The sequence below is a fragment of the Thalassophryne amazonica genome, chromosome 21 (assembly GCF_902500255.1).
Source record: "Thalassophryne amazonica chromosome 21, fThaAma1.1, whole genome shotgun sequence".
Lineage (NCBI taxonomy): Eukaryota > Metazoa > Chordata > Actinopteri > Batrachoidiformes > Batrachoididae > Thalassophryne > Thalassophryne amazonica.
Genome location: NC_047123.1, coordinates 30,884,128 through 30,904,178, shown reverse-complemented (window position 1 = coordinate 30,904,178; position 20,051 = coordinate 30,884,128). Strand labels below are relative to the sequence as shown.

At 40.1% G+C, this 20,051-nt stretch overlaps 1 protein-coding gene across 2 annotated transcripts; it reads right to left on the bottom strand.

Moving 5' to 3' along the window:
• Positions 1-360: 360 nt before the first annotated feature.
• On the bottom strand, positions 361-19,735 carry fermt1 (fermitin family member 1). 2 transcript variants are annotated; one of them, XM_034162533.1, is made up of 16 exons: positions 19,605-19,735; positions 14,617-14,771; positions 12,107-12,204; positions 11,526-11,661; positions 11,267-11,404; positions 8,153-8,336; positions 7,960-8,062; positions 7,682-7,789; positions 5,176-5,310; positions 4,992-5,041; positions 3,895-4,019; positions 2,245-2,351; positions 1,941-2,165; positions 1,712-1,836; positions 1,496-1,637; positions 1,236-1,409 (listed from the first exon to the last, which is right to left on the bottom strand). In XM_034162533.1, the coding sequence occupies exons 2-16, from the start codon at positions 14,765-14,767 to the stop codon at positions 1,236-1,238; spliced, it is 2,001 nt and encodes a 666-aa protein (XP_034018424.1). In that variant the 5' UTR covers positions 14,768-14,771; positions 19,605-19,735. The 2 variants fall into 2 exon arrangements, with proteins under 2 accessions (XP_034018425.1, XP_034018424.1); XM_034162534.1 differs by lacking the exon at positions 19,605-19,735 and having other exon boundaries at positions 361-1,409; positions 14,617-14,767.
• Between the last annotated feature and the right edge of the window lie 316 nt (positions 19,736-20,051).

Genomic DNA, 20,051 nt, shown 5'->3' with positions numbered 1-20,051 from the left:
ATATTAATTCATTAAAAAAAATCTAAGCAAATACTTCCTCCAGTTTAATAATTGCTGCCTTTTATAGTTTGTCATAATGAGCACACTTCTTGTGATTATATTTTGAGTTATGTGTATATGGACTCTTACATTTGTTTATGTGTAAACAATTTCCTCATATGCAATAATAAGCATATATGAGTGTACACACACACACACACACACACATTATTTGACTAATAGTCCTGAAATTTTGTAATGGGTTTGTACCCTTGCAATAGTGGAATTCCAATACGGACCACTTCCAGAAGTGTCCACTTTCCAACGCCGGACAGAACATATATATTTGTGTAAAGATAGTACACTACTTTGGTGTGAAGGTTGTTGTTAAAAGTAATGTATTGGTAGATCAATTTAAAGGGCTTCTGTATGTCAAAGTACACTTGGAAAACATTTTCAACATCCTTCCTCATTAAAGAACAATGTCTGTCTGAAGAACCACAAGCAAATATGGTCACATGCAACATTTTAAATTAGTGGAGCACTCTTGACTCCGAGCAAGAACGTCCCTGATTCAAGCCCGTCAATGCCTTGCTCCTTTCTGTGTGGCATTCGTGCGCTCTGTCAATGTCTGCGTGGGATTCCTCCCACTACAAAATAAGCTTCTGCAAAATCAAGATGCAGATCCACAAAAATTCAGCCTGATTTGGAGAAAACTTGGAACACAAATGTAGATGCATTCTGGAAATGCCCCAGTGAGGTCAATCATGCAAGATCATTGGGATTAAAGGTTGGATTTCCATCAGGTACTGAACTGTGTTGTTTACCAGGAAATTCCACCCAAGCACCTACATGTCCATGAGTAAAAAGTTAAGGAAGTTGTCAAAGTTGATAAAAAAAGAACTTTCATGATTAAAAAAAAAACACAATTTTTTATCAGATTGAAAGATTGCTTCACTTATAAAAAAGAAATTGCACAGACATTATCAAATTTTTGAAAAAAAAGACAGATTTCAACTACATATTTCTAAGAACAATGTTATTTGGGTTGTTATATCATGCAGACATTGATGTTGTTGCTCTGTGACGTGAAATCTTATGCAGTTCCAGATGTTCTTTGGCAGCAGTGGAGTTTTGCTTTGTGTTTGCTCCAGATCAATGCCGCACTTTCCCCAATGTTAAGTGTAGATTATTTAAAAATAACAAATAAAAAAAGACAGATATTCTCTGGGAAGCAGGTTTCAATCCATCTTCACTCATTCCTGGCCTCCGGTGAGTTTATGGAACAGATCTTCATCTAGCGTCTCATTCTGATCTTTAGATCGCGTGGAGAGGAAAATGTAGCCGCCGATGAACTCGTGGACCACCTTACAGTCACAGCTCACACAACAGAAGGCTATTGTCACATTCTGGTCAAACTGTATGGTCACCTGGAAAGATGTTTACCAACATTTCTGTCAGAACATCTCAAGTTAAACTAATTAAATCACATTATATTGCGTGAGCATTCCCTCACCTGTCTGATCTCCCAGTTGACGTTCCACTGCTTCATGTTAGCGAACCTCCACGTGGTGACAGGCAGACCAGAGGACATGTCAATCCGAATCATCCGGTTGTAAGAGATCCCCAAAAGCTCATCCTTCTTACTTCCTTTAAACCTGCAACAGAGAATCCTTTTAAAAAAATTTTTTACACAATCAACCATTTGTCAAATACTTTATGTGTACTATACCTGACAATGTAGTAGTTGATACCAAATTCTGGTAGTGACTGCCAGGCCTGGATAAAACGCATCTTGGCATCCATTAGGGACAGTCGCGCTATGTTCTGATGGGCCTCCAGGATACGTGCCGTCAGCTTGAAACATTCATTGGACGGCGATTCAAAAAAAACATTCTGTGAGGAAACCCTGATAATGTTTGGTAACGTCAGTCACACTGGTAAGAAGCCCAAACACAAACCTGTTTGTTCTTCTGCTTCTTGGCGTAGCGCGGAGAAACAAAGCATTCGGCATTCATGTCCATGGCATCAACGTCAGGCGCCGCTTGACCAGGAGGGGGCGCCAGGCTCTTCATTTGCAGGAAGGACTGGATTTTCTTCACCTCTGACTTGTAGGAGCTGTAGGCCATCGTCTTGCCTTTAGATGCCAGGATGCACGCAGCTTTCCACTTGGCATACTGCGTTTCCTGCAGCAGGGAAACAGAAGTCTTTAAACTCTGAACTGGAAAATTTGCACACATCAACAGCGGGAGAAGCGGGGCGTACGTTGTCGCATCGGATGTACACTTCATTCATTCCATCGGCAACCGGCAGCAGGAGTTTGATGCCGAACTTTTTGTCTGTAACATTGACGTCAGGTACAATCTCGCAACCTGTTGCATAAAAAACAAACAAACAAAAGATATAAAAGCAGTGACTACAGCCAATCACAACAGAGCTTGTCGAAGATGTCACGTGTAGCATTTATGGTGCATCCAGAAAGTATTTGCAGCACTTAATTTTCTCCACATTTTGTTATGTTACAGCCTTATTTCAAAATGGATGAAATTCATTTTGTTCTCAAAATTCTACACACAATACCCCATAATGACAATGTGAAAAAAAGTTTTTTTTTTTTTTTTTTTTTTTTTTAGATTTTTGCAAATTAATTAAAAATAAAAAACTAAGAAATCACATATACATAATTATTCACAGCCTTTGCCATGAAGCTCAAAATTGAGCTCAGGTGCATCTTGTTTCCACTGATCATCCTTGAGATGTTTCCATGGCCTAATTGGAGTCCACCTGGGGTAAATTCAGTTGATTGGGCATGATTTGGAAAGAAACACACCTGTCTACATATAACGTCCCACAGTTGACAGTGCATGTCAGTGAACAAACCAAGCATGAAGTCAAAGGAATTGTCTAGAGACCTCTGAGACAGGATTGTCTCGAGGCACAAATCTACGGAAGAGTACAGAAACATTTCTGCTGCTTTGAAGGTCCCAATGAGCACAGTGGCCTCAAGCACTTCAGATCCACCAGGACTCTTCCTAGAGCTGGCCGCCTGTCTAAACTGAGCGATAAACATGACAGCCTGCCTGGAGTTTCCCAAAAGGCACCTGAAGGACTCTCAGACCATGAGAAACAAAGTTCTCTGCTCTGATGAGACAAAGACTGAACTCTGGTGTGAATGCCAGGTGTCATGTTTGGAGGAAACCAGGCACCACCCCTACAGTGAAGCATGGTGGTGGCAGCATCATCCTGTGGAGATGTTTTTCAGCAGCAGGAACTGGGAGACTAGTCAGGAGGGAAAGATGAATGCAGCAGTGTACAGCGACATCCTGGATGAAAACCTGCTCCAGAGTGCTCTTGACATCATACTGGAGCGACAGTTCATCTTTCAGCAGGACAATGACCCTAAGCCACAGCCAAGATATCAAAGGAGTGGCTTCAGGACAACTCTGTGAATGTTCCTGAGTGACCCAGCCAGAGCCCAGACCTGAATCTGATTGAACATCTCTGGAGAGATCTGAAAATGCTCCCCATCCAATCTGATGGAGCTTGAAAGGTGCTACAAAGAGGAATGGACCAAACTGCCCAAAGATAGGTGCACCAAGCTTGTGGCATCATATTCTGGAAGACTTGAGGCTGTAATTGTTGCCAAAGGTGCATCAACAAAGTATTGAGCAAAGGCTGTTAATACTTACATAGATGTGATTTCTTAAAAAAGTGAAGCACTGTGAATACTTTCCACATGAACTGTATATCATATAACCTTGCACATTGGAATAACTTGGCTGCCTGCTTTTTAGCTTTAGAAATTGCACAAAATAAAACCTGACTGAAAAGTTGACATCTATGGTCATTATTTCAAATCAATACACCGCACATAAAAGAGTGTTTCACATTCACAATCACATTATTTTTTCCCACCTCGGAGGTGAAACTGCTCAATGGGCTCGCCGCTGGATGCCTCTTTGTTTTTGTAGTAGGAGATGGTGATGTCCTTGAATACAAACCAGTATTCTTTGTATGGCCGCAGCGTCAATCTTTTTGGTCTGATGAAACAAAAGTAATCGTGTTTTTAAAACAAGACAAAATTATGAAAAGATAAAACATATACATTTCAGCAGAAACTAATTTCATGATCTCTGAAACCTACCTTGCAAACACTTACATTAGGCGGATTTGAGAGGACTGGTCAGGTAAAAGTAAAAACAAAAAAGTCTACAAGAATACCACAGACAGTGATACTGTTTTTGGTACTATCTGGCTCTCCGTGTTTGAACAAAGTAACCCTCATGATTCTGTTCTAACTTGGACTAAACTTGGTCACAGCCCAAAATCAGATTTTTGGCCAAGTGCTTTTACGGTACGAGTATGTACGGGTTATATAGAAAGTCTTTTTGAAAGAAATCGATAAAGACACAGTTATTATTACTGCAAAGCCTGAACATGAAGTCATATATCATCTTTCTAATGGCCACATGACTGTTGACCTTTGAAGTTTAAGATCACAACCATTTAACTAAAATCCATTGGAGCCATTAAGCATTAAACATGGTGGAGGGGTTGCTGTGTCACAGAATGTCAAGCAACACAGAATCACATATTATCAAACAACTCTCAAGCAGCCAGGAAATACAGTGTGAGAATGTAATATGAGAAGATGGCAAACTCAAAAAGACAGTCTTTGCTAGAAGTCAGAACAGCTTACCGTGAGGCTAAAAGATCTAGTATGTCAGTATGTGGTTAAAAAACAAACAAAAAACAAAAGCAGATGAGGGGCTGCCCATAACATATGCTTTTAAGAGAATTATTTTCAAATAGAGATCTTCAAAGGTATTTGTCCAAAAATATATCTCAAAAATTGGGGGGGGGGTGTCTTATAATTACAATATGGTAATTACACATCAAACCACAGTTTTAGACAGACACACACAAACAGACACAGAAGGAAAAAACAATGCACATGTTAAAACAAAACAAAAAAGAAAAAAAAAAAGAAAAAACATTACGGTTAGGTTTACCTAAACAACCGCAGGTATTCTGCCAGCTCTGGAATGTCTGTAATGTCTTCCTGGAGGGTGGGAAAAATAGCTGTCAGTTATCCTGTGCTTTCTCGTGACACCATGTTCAGACGTGCAGTCAACTTTTGCTTCAAACCAGGTGTTGCAATGCTGCAGACCTGGCAACATTACTTCAAGTGTTTACCAGAATTCTGTCTGTAGCATGTCCTCCTTCGAGCGTGACCTCCAGGTTGGATAAAGCAGCCTCTACTTCATCGATTTCTGGCTCGTTGGAATGGTCCAGTGGTTCGTTTGACATGGTCAGCTTGCAAATGTGATACTAGAAGAAACAGGACTCAGTTATGACAAAAGCGCTTGCTTACTTTCATAACAGGTCATCCTGACTTCTAAAGCATAATTACGCAAGGCTGCTGTGAGTCAGAAGGAGGTCTGAGCACACGGGCTGGTGAGCCAGCCAGCCGGCCGGCGCAGCATCGTGTAGGTGAACGCAACACCGAATCACTGCAGATTCTGATTCATGCACGTCAGCTGATGATTAAACAAAAAAAAAAAGCTGGGACAGAATATCACAGATATATTATTCACCAGCTCCTCACAGCAAAGCCTTCTGATAAACCACTTTTTAAAAACTTTTCTACTTATCTCCCTTCCTCCTCCTGTGGGATTTTTTTTCCCACTCATGTCCTGACGTGTCCTCGCAAGGATTTAAACACCAAACTTGTGCTCACAGATGGATAATATTCTGAGCTGCGAGGCACAAATACACTTCAATCCGATTTATGAGACATTACTGCGCAGGCACATAATGTCTCATAAATCGGGTTTAAGTGTATACGCTCAGTTTGCAGAAGATCACACACATAATGTAGACACAGAATATAATAAATTGTAATATTACAGCCATAGTTTTGTTGTTTATGTGCAAGAATAAGCGGGTATAGAAACCTGAATACCAACAATCTTTACCAACCCTTCACGGACAAAATTCCGAATGACACGCTAAATAAAATATTATGTCACAAATTTTATGGACAATATCATCCAGGATGATAAAATGGACATTTTTGAGCAGAAATCATATGCAGATGAATTTTCACAGTCGTTTTTTCACTTATTCACTTATTATCTGTGTCACTGACATTTTATTTTGTACACAGGTGAAGATCTCAGATCTCAGTTTATTGCAACGGTAATGTTTACAACTTAAGTGCTCCAGCAAAATGGTAACATACATGTATTATAGTTTGTGTATATTATACGGTTTATAGTGTTATAAATTTACAACCTGTTTTTCAAGAAAAATGTGTTTTAATACAACAATATATGTGATCTTTAAAATGAAATGGACAGAAATTGGGTTGCTGAATTGTGAAACAAAAGTTAATCTTTTCAGACCTCCAGCCACGGCAGAAAATATTTGATTTTAGAAGATGAAACCAATAAGAGACCTAAGTGCTACCACTTGGAAAAAAAAAAAAAAAAAAAGTATTTCTAAGACATCTGCATGTCATCAAAATAACTCAAAAAGTTCTCATCCAATTTGTACCAAACTTGGTGGAATAATTGAGGATCAGCTGAGGACAAAGTGAATCGATTTTGAGGAAAATAATCTCCAAAATTTTAATTTCTTTAGAATGTCTATTTTGAGGAACTGGTTAAAGTCACCAATAGAGCCCGACCGATACTGATTTTTTTGAGGCCGATGCCGATAATGATATTTGGATGAAAAAAAATGCAGATAATCGATAAATCGGCTGATTTGCTGAGAAATCAGCCGATTTTTTTTTTAAATGAATAAAATGTTCTTTTTGGACCCTTAACAAAAAAGGTATGAGCTAAAAGCTTTGTCCTCATATTGATTAACTTTATAACAGAGAAGAATTTTCAAGTTCAAAAAATGCAATCAAGAATTAAACCTTTGTGAAATTAGCAAATACATATCCTTAAAAAGTTGTGAAATACATCTGATCTTACTACATAAACTGAGAATCAAACTGAGTTGAACTGAAACCGGAGAAATGTGGGGTGAATGTAATCGCAAAGTTATTACAAACAACATTCTTATAAACTTACTTGTATGCTTTTGTCAGCCGATCAGTGCAGTGTGACGTGAACTACGGGGGCCGGTGATGAACACATTTAAGCAGGGGTGTAAGAAGCTCTCAGTTGAATGGAGTCAGAGCTCCATCTACTGGACAAACGGTGCAAGGACATTTTACATTGCCGACACAAACAGTATTTCAGTAACTGTTCTGTTTATGAGAAATTATCGGCGTTCTATTGGCAAAAGTTCGGCTGATAGTGAGTACTATGAAAAGGGCTTATATCGGCCGATATATCGATCGGGCTCTAGTCACCAATATAAAATCATGTATCACTTGCAACATTAGGTGATCTTGAAAGGTCAAATTCAAACAGTTTGGAGCCAATCTGGATTAAACACGGTGGAAGGTTTGTGTGTTATTCAAACATAAACTGGTTTTATTTTGGACAGAAGTGAATGAACACCAAAGAGACAGAGAATCGTATATATTTTATGGAATCACCAAATCACAAAAGCGAAATTTGCATGGACTTGGGGTCAAACATGTAAGGTGGGTGTTGCTCTCTCTTCCTGTTCTGCTTTAAGCTGACTTTGTGTTGTGGATTTTAAGTCGACGTGTATCATGTCTATAATTATGAACAATCACCTGTAGTGATGCAAACATCAACATTTCTTCCTCGGTGCAATCGATCTCCTCTAGAAGGATGGACCAGCGGGCCTGTTCATACAGCTGGGTTATCCTCACGGCGTCGTACTAAAACACAAAAGCATGAGGAAAGACGTACGAACACTTAGTTTAACATCTTATAATTATCGGATAGGGAAGTGTGGGATGAGCTGTAGTGCGCTGCTACTGGATCGGCGGCAGAAAATGAACAAATCTTATAATGAGGTGCGGTTAGATGTTTTATTTCTGTGTCTTACTTTAGGATTGAGGTCAAAGAAGACGTGATACTTAAAGCGTAGTAGTAGCTTGTCTTCGTCCTGAATATCTTGTTCCATTAGAGAGCGCGATGAGTCCAACCACCTGCAGAACGCACCGACAACCACTCAGGTGATTCACCAGCTGGAATACTAATAGAAATGTATAAAATCACCACCGTTCCAATCCGCTTACCCTGCGTTGTTGACGGCTTTGTCCACCAGTGACAGCGCTTGGTAAAGTTTGGCTAACTCAGTGGGAGGAAGGTTGGGCTGGCATTCGGCGAAAGGGTTTTCTCCAAACCAAAGACTGGTGGCAGACAGCGGCATCCCGTTCTCAGGGTCGTAGGTCGCTGTCATGGTCTTACTGTACATGGGGCCTTGTATTAAAGATGGCAAAGACAACAAAAAACATAAGATCCAATGTCCATTCATAAGAATATTTCAAAATGAGGATAATTTCAAAGAGAAGAGAAGAGTGACTTTTACATTACAGGACATCTGCAGTGGAAAAAAAAATCCAAAGCATTGAAGTGTGACTCTACTTCTTCGTGCATGTAAGCAAAATTCTGAAGAACATCATGGTGGCATCATGAATTCTTTTAGATCTCAGGGATGAAACCTTCGTCAGATCCTCAGTCCCACTGTATGTTGTCAGTTTATCCATGGATCTCATTTATTTTCACAGAGGCAAAAAAGATGCACTTCTACTCATCACTGACATCAAACTTAGACAGCCCAAAAAATAATCCACAGTATTATATATATATATATATATAGACAGAAATGCGTTGGAAGCCAAATTCACATACACTCAACAAAAATATAAACGCAACACTTTTGGTTTTGCTCCCATTTTGGATGAGATGAACTCAAAGATCTAAAACTTTTTCCACATACACAATATCACCATTTCCCTCAAATATTGTTCACAAACCAGTCTAAATCTGTGATAGTGAGCACTTCTCCTTTGCTGAGATAATCCATCCCACCTCACAGGTGTGCCATATCAAGATGCTGATTAGACACCATGATTAGTGCACAGGTGTGCCTTAGACTGCCCACAATAGAAGGCCACTCTGAAAGGTGCAGTTTTGTTTTATTGGGGGGGGGGATACCAGTCAGTATCTGGTGTGACCACCATTTGCCTCATGCAGTGCAACACATCTCCTTCGCATAGAGTTGATCATGTTGTCAATTGTGGCCTGTGGAATGTTGGTCCACTCCTCTTCAATGGCTGTGCGAAGTTGCTGGATATTGGCAGGAACTGGTACACGCTGTCGTATACGCCGGTCCAGAGCATCCCAAACATGCTCAATGGGTGACATGTCCGGTGAGTATGCCGGCCATGCAAGAAGTGGGACATTTTCAGCTTCCAAGAATTGTGTACAGATCCTTGCAACATGGGGCCGTGCATTATCCTGCTGCAACATGAGGTGATGTTCTTGGATGTATGGCACAACAATGGGCCTCAGGATCTCGTCACAGTATCTCTGTGCATTCAAAATGCCATCAATAAAATGCACCTGTGTTCTTCGTCCATAACAGATGCCTGCCCATACCATAACCCCACCGCCACCATGGGTCACTCGATCCACAACATTGACATCAGAAAACTGCTCACTCACACGACGCCACACACGCTGTCTGCCATCTTCCCTGGACAGTGTGAACCGGGATTCATCCATGAAGAGAACACCTCTCCAACGTGCCAAACGCCAGCGAATGTGAGCATTTGCCCACTCAAGTTGGTTACGACGACAAACTGGAGTCAGGTCGAGACCCCGATGAGGACGACGAGCATGCAGATGAGCTTCCCTGAGATGGTTTCTGACAGTTTGTGCAGAAATTCTTTGGTTATGCAAACCGATTGTTTCAGCAGCTGTCCGAGTGACTGGTCTCAGATGATCTTGGAGGTGAACATGTTGGATGTGGAGGTCCTGGGCTGGTGTGGTTACACGTGGTCTGTGGTTGTGAGGCTGGTTGGATGTACTGCCAAATTCTCTGAAACGCCTTTGGAGACGGCTTATGGTAGAGAAATGAACATTCAATACACGAGCAACAGCTCTGGTTGACATTCCTGCTGTCAGCATGCCAATTGCACGCTCCCTCAAATCTTGCGACATCTGTGGCATTGTGCTGTGTGATAAAACTGCACCTTTCAGAGTGGCCTTTTATTGTGGGCAGTCTAAGGCACAGCTGTGCACTAATCATGGTGTCTAATCAGCATCTTGATATGGCACACCTGTGAGGTGGGATGGATTATCTCAGCAAAGGAGAAGTGCTCACTATCACAGATTTCGACTGGTTTGTGACCAATATTTGAGGGAAATGGTGATATTGTGTATGTGGAAAAAGTTTTAGATCTTTGAGTTCATCTCATACAAAATGGGAGCAAAACCAAAAGTGTTGCGTTTATATTTTTGTTGAGTGTATTTCCGTGATAATCAGGGGTGTAGACAGGAAAAATAAGGGGGTGGGGGTGGGGGGGTGGGGGCACATGCTGGTTATCTGTCCACTAAATTTTTAACCTCATGGTGGTCAAGTATTTTGATACCACAAATCCATTTCTGTAATGTTCATTTTAAACAGCAAATTTTTTTTGAAGCAACTGTTTCATTTAGATTTTTGGTTCTTTTAAGCATGTCAAAAAGGTGAATCCCCCCCCCCAGATATTTACTGTTTATTCTAAGCAAATGAACCAATTACTTCAGAAAACAGTTCACTGTTTCAAAATGCTTGAAACGCCACATTTCAGGATTGTTTTGAAATGCTTGAGTCAGTAAATGAACCAGTTATTTGAAACATCTTTTAGTTTGGGAAAAGCTCAAAACAATGGATTTTTTTAAAAACTATCTTTGTTTCTACACTCACTTTTTGTTGTCATTGTAGCAACAGGTTCATTTACCATTTAGACTTTTTTTAAAATGTGAGGTTAAATTTAGTATTTCAGGCATTTTGAAAATGAATCAATTTCTGAAGCGAGTGGCTCATTTACTGTTTTGAAGATTCCAAAACTCACTGAATCATTCTGTGAAATAATTTGGTTCAAAGTTTCAAAAAGCTGGGTTTCTGCCTATGCGGGGTTAAACACAAAATCCATCCCACTAACAACTTTTGCTGAAGAATACTTATTTGTAATGTCATACTTCATCTACAGGAGGCAAGGTGGTGCAGTCCATAACACTCAAGCATTTGTTTCTGCACCAAACCCATCTCATAGGTTGATTCTGTGCGTTTTGCATGTTCTCCACCATTAAAACATGCAGAACAGGATAATAATACAATAGGGAATCATGCACCACAGTACCTGTTCCTCCTGGTCCTCCACTCAGTTCATCCATGTCCAGGATGTCCTCCTGCTGGAAGTTCTTGTCTTTCTTCTTCTTCTTTTTGGACGGATCATCTGGAGGCTTCAGCAGTGACAGTTCCTCTGGTCTTCTGATGTCTGAGATGGAGTGAGCAGCAGGTGCAGTGATCAGGAAAGACATGGCATTTCACCACCCATCGTAGTGACAATCAATACTGCAAAAAGGAAAACTCTAATCACATGGGGCAGGAAAACTCACTTAGGACTCGACAGATCTCGGTTACCACCTTGAAGACCACGCTGGAGAAGCTGACAGTCATTTTGATGGTTTTCATATTGGGGAGCTGAAGGAAAAGGGGTTTGTGTTGGGGCGTGTAGCGCAGGTATGCATCCGACTGTGTGAAAGCAGCACAGCACACACATTTCCAGTTAACATACTGCATATTTATAGTTATTTTTCAATCACTGTAATATAGAATTGTGAAGGTGTATAAAAACAATAAGTGGAATTAAAAGTTTTACTACCTACAAAGTGATATTTATGAATCTTTGTGATAAGTTTGGTCATATCAAGAAATATATTCCAGTGTATGTAGGGGCAGATCAAGACAAAGATCCTCACTGAAGATCTTTGATCCTCATTGAGAATGAGGATCAAAGATCTTATCTTCTAAGATAAGAAGTTTGCAAATTTTACAAAACACTGAACAATTAATAGCCTGCAGAATAAATGTCTATGGTTTAGCATTTTGGGGCAACAAAAAAGGCCTAATAGGGTGTTTTAGATGTTGGCAGTGGTATGCACTCATTAATTATTATTATTATTACTATTATTATTACCTGAATGCCATATTTGTCTAAGGTCCAGTTGGTCTTTAGCAGCCAGCATTTCCTCTGTTCCCACCAAAGGGCATGATCTGACCAGTCCTGGGGAGCCTCTGGTACACAGCAAAATTCAGTAAGAATTGGGAGAAGTGTCAGTATTATAACATTTATCGTCAAACCTTGAAAGGAAAAAACAAACAAACAAAAGTGTTAAATACTTCTACATTCATTTTCTATGAGTCCTGAAGGTTGGGGGGGGGGGGGGGGGGGGGGGGGGAAGCAAAAAGAGTCTTGATGTTAACTCAGAGGAAGGAATAATGTGTCTAAAATGGTGCCAATAAATTTGCAAATCATGCTATCAAATTTTATAAAATTCTTCTATACCTAAGTATGGATCATTTTAAAAATAAGTAAATACACTGCAGTCAATAAGAAAAGACTGGGTCTTACAAATGTTTGTATTTAATGTAATTTTTACTTTACTATTGGGTAGCAACCATGCTACATTCTAGCTAGCTAGTAAGGATGATCCAGTCACAACAATGGCTTCCAATGTTATCTTGCGGCGGTGGTTGACATATTAGCTAGCAATGCTATGGTAAGGTTCAATTCTATTCCAATTTCATTTATTTATACAGTGCCAAATCACAACATAAGTTGCCCCAATGCACTTCACAAGAATAAGGTCTAACCTTAACCAACCCTTGATTAAGCACATGGGCAACAGCGGTAAGGAAAACTCAAGTTGCTACAACAACTGATAGCTCAAAAACACCCAAATGGTTAAGAGGACAATCTCAGTAAATGGAATATAAATGCAGAGTTGGTATTCAAAGCCAGTTCAGACATTGATGGAACATCTGGTCATATAAAATTCTGCTATTCTGATGTATAATCTGTTCAAACACACATAGATATAGATTGTAGTCAATTGTCAGACAATGTATGAAAGTACAATTGCAATACATGCTACACTGTTAAACCGAACACTCCATTTTAATACAATAATTAAGTTAATGTAACTCATACTTTGAAAAAAGTTACAGTCACTCATTTCCATTAATTAAACTAACTCAAAAATGAATTATTGTCATAACAACTCACTTCCTTTAAGTGCATTTAAAGATTAGGGGCATTTAAGTGTTGGTGATGTATTTCCAGTGCATTCCATTCACTCATTTTAATTGAGTTTATTTAACGGAGGCCAGCAGGTGTCGCTGTGCATATGTAGTTAGTAAATCTCACTCCCAACAGCTCAAAAGAATTCTATGGACACAAGGCCAGAGCCCTGGGTTTTAGCCTTCTGGTTAGAGAGTCCGAAATAGTTACTAAAACTTTAACAATTAAATTTTTGAAAATTATTTTATTTAAGTTGGCAAACTCAAATGGTTTAAGGCAATCGTTTCCTCAAATGTTTGAGTTCAACTAACTACAGTGTATTTATGTAGCCGTTAACTTATTTTTGGCTAGTTGCCACACTAGCTAGCCTACCTAGCTTTTGTAGTCTAGTTCTTTGTAGTCTTCATGCTATTTTATCAAATCCAAGTATGACGCAAGTGATTAACACTTAAACTCAATCTATGCTACGCCATATCCGCAACTCCGAAGCACCTCCCCATAGCCTGACGTGCACCTCCCAAAAATTGTAGCTACATGTCGAGACAGCGGAGGCCGCACGGATGGTGATTGGTCCACTACCTACATCATTTTCAGAATCTCACTTTTCCGGTTTCACAATCAATGGCTTTCATAGGATAGTATGAAAGTCACGAAAAATGTTGCACCCCCTACTGTTTTGGCAGTGAATTGCATCGTGACACCCACTGATCCCTGCATCAAAGCAATTTTACTGTGATTAGCCCTCAGGCTATGTGTGTTTTACCAAATATTTCATACATAAATTTTCATCTAAATACACACAACTCATACAATATCGGACACTTTTAAAAAAATGGTATTATTTCAAAATAAATGTGCTTTCATGGTTCATGTAGAAGTGATCTACAGGTGGAGTTGTTGGTCATAGCTAGACTGTGACTAAATGTCTACACCTGACTTCTGCTGCTACAAACTGAAAGGGTTCTTGTGCTCAGCATGTTGTGGGTGGCTGAATAAAATAAATAAAAAGTGGTGGTTTTATGAGTCCACCTGACATCACTGCGCTGGCTGAAATAAGTCCAGTGATGACAAACTACTGAGTCACCGATCGTGTCTCATACGCTTTAACCACTAAACCTGCTTTCATTTTATCATATTGACAAGGAGCTGTAAAGAAATATCTCATCAGATCCAGGAGGAACTTTGGCCCCTGGGGCAAGACAAGCCAACGTATTGTGGTTAAACAAAGTCAGCACAGCGTCACAAAAATGCAGCGCAAACAGAGGTGTGGCCTAGGCAACAGGCCTGTTGCGACAGAGAGGGAGGACTGAAGCACCGTGCTTCGATGTTTACCAAGGAAACAAACCAAAAGTCACACGTGAAGAAGACAGAAACATTATTCACAGTCTGAACGAGGAAACACTTACTGATCTTCTCCACCAGTTTGAGCATGAGCCCTCCAATGTGCAAGTCACCCTTTACACGAAGTTTAAACTTCATTGATTCATCTCCGTCTCTTTGATCCACCTGAATGGACAACTCCCACGATGTTTGGCCGTATTCCGCTGGTGTAATCATGGCCCTGTAGTTAAAACACAAAACATGCATAAAAAGGTAGACCGCATTGTTCCCACATTTAGAAATCACCACACTGTTAAACTGAACACTCCATTTTAATACGATAATTAAGTTAATGTAACGTAAACTTTGAAAAAAGTTCTAGTCACTCATCTCCATTAATTAAACTAACTCAAAACGAATTGTTGTCATAACAACTCAGTTCCTTTAAGTGCATTTAAAATTTTGGGGCATTTAAGAGTTGGTGATGTATTTCCAGTGCACATCTCCACCTTCATCTCCACCTTAAAGACACTAACCACACGTTTGAGGACAAGGAAGTTAAAATATAAGCCAGAGAGAAGAAATGGTTTGAGAGAGGGGTCAAGGAGGCATTCTTTGTGAAACGTTTGAAACCCAGCCTTAACCGGGGAGGGGGTCTGAGACACACTTTATCCCCTGTTTACAATGGGGTACTCAGGTCAAAGCAGTTTCAGTCTTTTGTTCATGTTAATGAGTCATTCACGTCATCAACAGTCGTCAAGGGAGCCATCAGGAGAGGGTCCGTCCCATCATTAGGAGGGACAGCTGCCCTGTCATTAGGAGGGTGCTAACTAGAGCACAATAGGTGCTAATTTGAGCTATTGTTTAGTCACTAGCCTATAGCAGTCTGCCTCTCGGTAGGAGGGGTCTGGTTAGGTTTAAAACTCCAGCTTTTGTGACTTCTTGATTATTCTTCTCTACAAAAGTCAAGACAGAGGTCAGACCACAAGAGCAAGAATTTTAGTTGAGGAAGCTTCTGCGATTTGAAGCGAAACGTCCTCGCGTCAAGCAACCCAGTCCAGTCAAAGATTCAAGCGTCTCTACTATTTCCAGTGCATTCAATTTACTCATTTTAATTAAGTTTATACCATTATGAAAAACTGCAAATTCTGTTCATGGGCTGCCATTTAGCATTTTTCATTCTGTTACAGCCCTTATATATATATATATATAAAGCAGATTACTGTCAACAAGTAAACCAAAGAATGCATCCAAAATTGTCACGTTTTAATTGAAAAACATAAACTAGATTTTATATAAGTTTATATAACTAAAACTAAGGTACTAAAACTTGAACAATTAAATTTTTGAAAATTATTTCATTTAAGTTGGCAAACTCAAATAGTTGAAGGCAATCGGTTTCCTCAAATGGTTTGAGTTCAACAAACTCATTGGGTTTTACAGCTCAATACAGGCACATGGCAAGAGTAATATTACATTAAAGTACCACTATTTATCCCAGACATTGTTCCGTTGACATGGTGTGTTTGACTACAGTTGTCCTGAATCAGCTAAATGAACTTGTCTTGTTTGCCGCAATGATTCACAGTAAAGAAAAACAAATGTCAACCACTACAATACAGGTGTCAAAATCCAACTCCTTGTACACATCTTGACACCTAGGTAATGGATCAAGTAGGGTATTGCCTGTTGGGGTGAAATACGGTGGAGAGCATGTGTGCCCTGTGGCCGCTACAGTAACTGTGAAGGTCCAACAGGAATCTTGATCAAGAGACGGCTAATGGGTTGCTTTGGTGAAACAAGAAGTCCTCTATGGTGGATCAAGTGGAGAAGGTGAAGAACTGCCATCCAACAGCTGTGAAGGCGGATGAAGGCCGTAGCAGGTCTTCAAACCCAGATGCCAACCACTGGACCGGGCCATAAGAATCTGTGAAGGACTGTGTGTTTATCGCTGTGGTGAAACAAGAAGTCCTCTATGGTGGATCAAGTGGAGAAGGTGAAGAACAGCCATCCAACAGCTGTGAAGGCGGACGAAGGACGTAGCAGGTCTTCAAACCCAGATGCCAACCACTGGACCAGGCCATAAGAATCTGTGAAAGACTGTGTGTTTATCGCCGTGCATCAACATTCCCACGCACAGGTGTGTCGAGATCGACCCTGTATGTAAAATTCCACCATCCCATTCAGATATCGTCCAAGAGACAATCTTCCTCATCACCGAGACGACGATAGCAATACTCAATGTAGAATTGATCAAGACAATAACACCAAAGAGATGGTTTTTGGGTTAGGGAAGAGCTTGTTAAAATTCCAACCTTTGACTTTGACTTTATGATGTCACAAAGATTTAATAGCGGTAAACTTCAGAATTTAAATGCCCGATTAGTTAGTCAACTAGTCAGGTACTAGCTAGTTGTCCCAACCCTGTTATTTTACACTATGATAATGTTACACTACTGTCAAAATAACAAATTCATTAAGAAGCAAAACAGCCCTGAACTGTTGGAAGGGTGGTTAGAGAGATAAAAGCAGCTTTTTGAAAGCTCTGCCTTTGTTTCTCCACTTGAGCAGTTTTAATCCTCTGCCTTCTGCAGTATGTCTGCAATGGTACTGCAGCAACCAACGTGCTCTACTGCAATACATTTATAAATAAGACATCACTGGCTGAACACAGACTGGCAGATATACAGGAAAAAAAGAGACAGCATAAAAACCAGCAAACACAATACAGCTGTGCTGATCTGAAGGCACGTCCTGGAGGATGATTGAGAAAAAACACAAACAACAAAAGGTATCAGAGAGATAAGAAAAAGGTGGTGGTGTCGGAGGAGGGAGGGTCTGACTGTGGAATGCATGACGAGCAGGGGCATGAATTTGGTGCAGGGGGGAACAACACGAAATGCACCAGTTTCCACACATCTTCCTTCCTGTATGAAATCTGTTGCACCAACAATCAATAATACCAGTTTCTTTTGTCCTGTGTAGCCCAGTTTGTTAGTGTCTACTGTGCTTTGCCGGAAGCCTGGATTTAATTAACACATTATTTGTTTTTCCTCTGTGCAGCTGGAAGGTACAGAGTTTGCAGGTCTGCTGAGGGAAGGCTTGTTGAAATGTACTGAGGCGAAGCTGCATTAACGCCCAGATCGTACTGGAACAGAAGCTCCCCATAATCCAGATCATCGTCGAAATTCAAAAAAATATATATATTATGTTCTGAAAAGCATCGATTCATGCTCGCTTAAAGAATTCTCAACCTAATCTACTATCTAGGGCTACAGAAAAGTCATAGATTCTCATTCCATCATGGATGGTACTGTAAGAATCCTTAAAATAAAGCAGATATCTCTGATTTAATACGAAACGATGCCCATATATAGTTACAACTATAGGTGCTAGCCTGGTTAGCATTTACCAAAAGGTACCAGCCGAGCTCCGTTGTCAACTGTATCAAGAAATCTATTAAAATTTTAGTTTTTCTTCAAACTCTGGACCCAGATGTATGTTACCACCTACCCACTGTTCTTCTGGTCCTTCCAGTTGCTGGAAAAATAGCCAGTTACTTGGTTTGCTTGTTAGCATGAATTCTGAAAAAAGTTGTCTTCTGATCCAGGAGAAAAGTTTTGAATTTGCATTTGAAGTTAAATTTTGTCTGTTGCTACTGAACCCAGGCATACTGTATTGAGTACTGGCTGTTTTTCTGGTACTTTCAGTTGCTATGTAGGACTAGCCTGTTGCTGAGTTTGCTTGTTAGCAGGCTTTCTCAAAAAGTGGTCATCTGGTCACTATGAAAAATTTTGAAATTGTCAATTTTGTCAATAAGAAGAACCAGTTAAATTTTTAGCTGTTGCCCCTAGGCATACTGCATTGCATACCAGTAATTTTTCTAGTACTTTTAATTGCTGGAAGACTAGCCTGTTGCTTGATTTGTATGTTAGCATGCTAACAAGATAAGTGAAGAGTTGAAAAGTATTGAAATGGCCAAGTTCACCGTATCACACAGTAGCTATGTTTTTTGGGACCTTCGCTTGTGCATGTGAAACGGATCCAATATAGTTCTGGGCCTGAGCACATTAGCCCACTAGACTTAGCTAAATGGTGAGGTTGGGTCCACGTCACTTCCGGCTAAGTCGTGAATCCAAAAGGTGAGAATTCGTACTTCCACGACTGGCCGCTTGGTGAAAACATGCTCGGGCTGTATGCTGTTCTATTCTAATCAGCTGGTTTGGTATCATCTCTAGCTTGTTTCTAGCTGATAGCTATCATTTCCTGGAACGATGACATTTATACACCAAGCTAACCTGAAATGAACCACTGTACATTACATTGACTTTGAAAAGTTACCAAATTACACCGACCACCGACCAAAAACAGCCACCAGAAGGCATTGAGGTAATGCCCGACCTTGACAATTAGCAATGGGTGGAGTAAGAACAGTTGGACCACATGGACCCGGTTGGTGACTGCTGACCAATGTTGCCACCAGAAGTGAGACGTGCAGTATAAATGAAATGTTCCATGCAGTATGCAGAGGTAAAAAATTCCAAAACTGGACTTGGACTATACTGTAATACTGCTACTGTGCAAGACTTTCAGAAGTGTCCACCTTCATAATTTGTCCAGACCTCTAGACACTTGGATGGACCCTCAATATACCACCCCAGAACAAGTGTTTTTGACAGTGACACATGATTCAGATCCAAACAGGAGCTGGATCTGGAAAAACACAGCAATCAATAAAGGTATATTTTAAGGAAAAGGGGTCCAAGCAAGTTAATCCTCAGGCAAAATTTCAGAAGAGTTTGTTGTTGGCAGAAGAATGAATGTCCAAGTGCCGTTCTAGTTTACAAAGGACTCAAAGGTTTGTGCTCTGAATTCTGTGTTGGAGTTTTTAAAGCCAGAAAATGGAACAATGAAACCAGGAGTTTGAGAGGAATAACGAACCTATTTAGGCAACAATGACGTCCAAACTTACCAGAGACACAATAAAACCAGGTGACACAACAAACCCACTTCACTTAAAAACAGCTGGATAGACCGAACTTCCGTGAAAGCAAGAATTTTAATGGTAATTTACCTTCAAATCCCAGTTTCTCAACGGTGAGTTATTCCAAATATTTCTTGTGGGAAAACGGATGAAAGAAGATCGAGTCTCCTTTGGGAATAAGCCACGCCCCTTTCAGGCAGGTAGAAGAGGTCCAAAGTTTAGGTGAGTTTGTTCACAACTCGAACACTTTCATGAACCTTTGGAGCTAAATGTATAGAACCGAAATTCACAACGATAGAAATCCTAAAGTTAATTATGGCGAGGAGCTGTTGGCAAACTTTATTCCATATTTTGGCATAAACACGCATCATTAAGGCACCTGTATTTAGCTCACGTTTTCCGCGAGGCTTAGTTCAAAAACGAATTTTATGCCAAAATATTTAATAAAAGGTTTATTTTACAATTCTATGTCAAAAGAATTCATATTAACATATTATCTAAAATATATTACCGAACATTTACCGACTAAATGTCTAA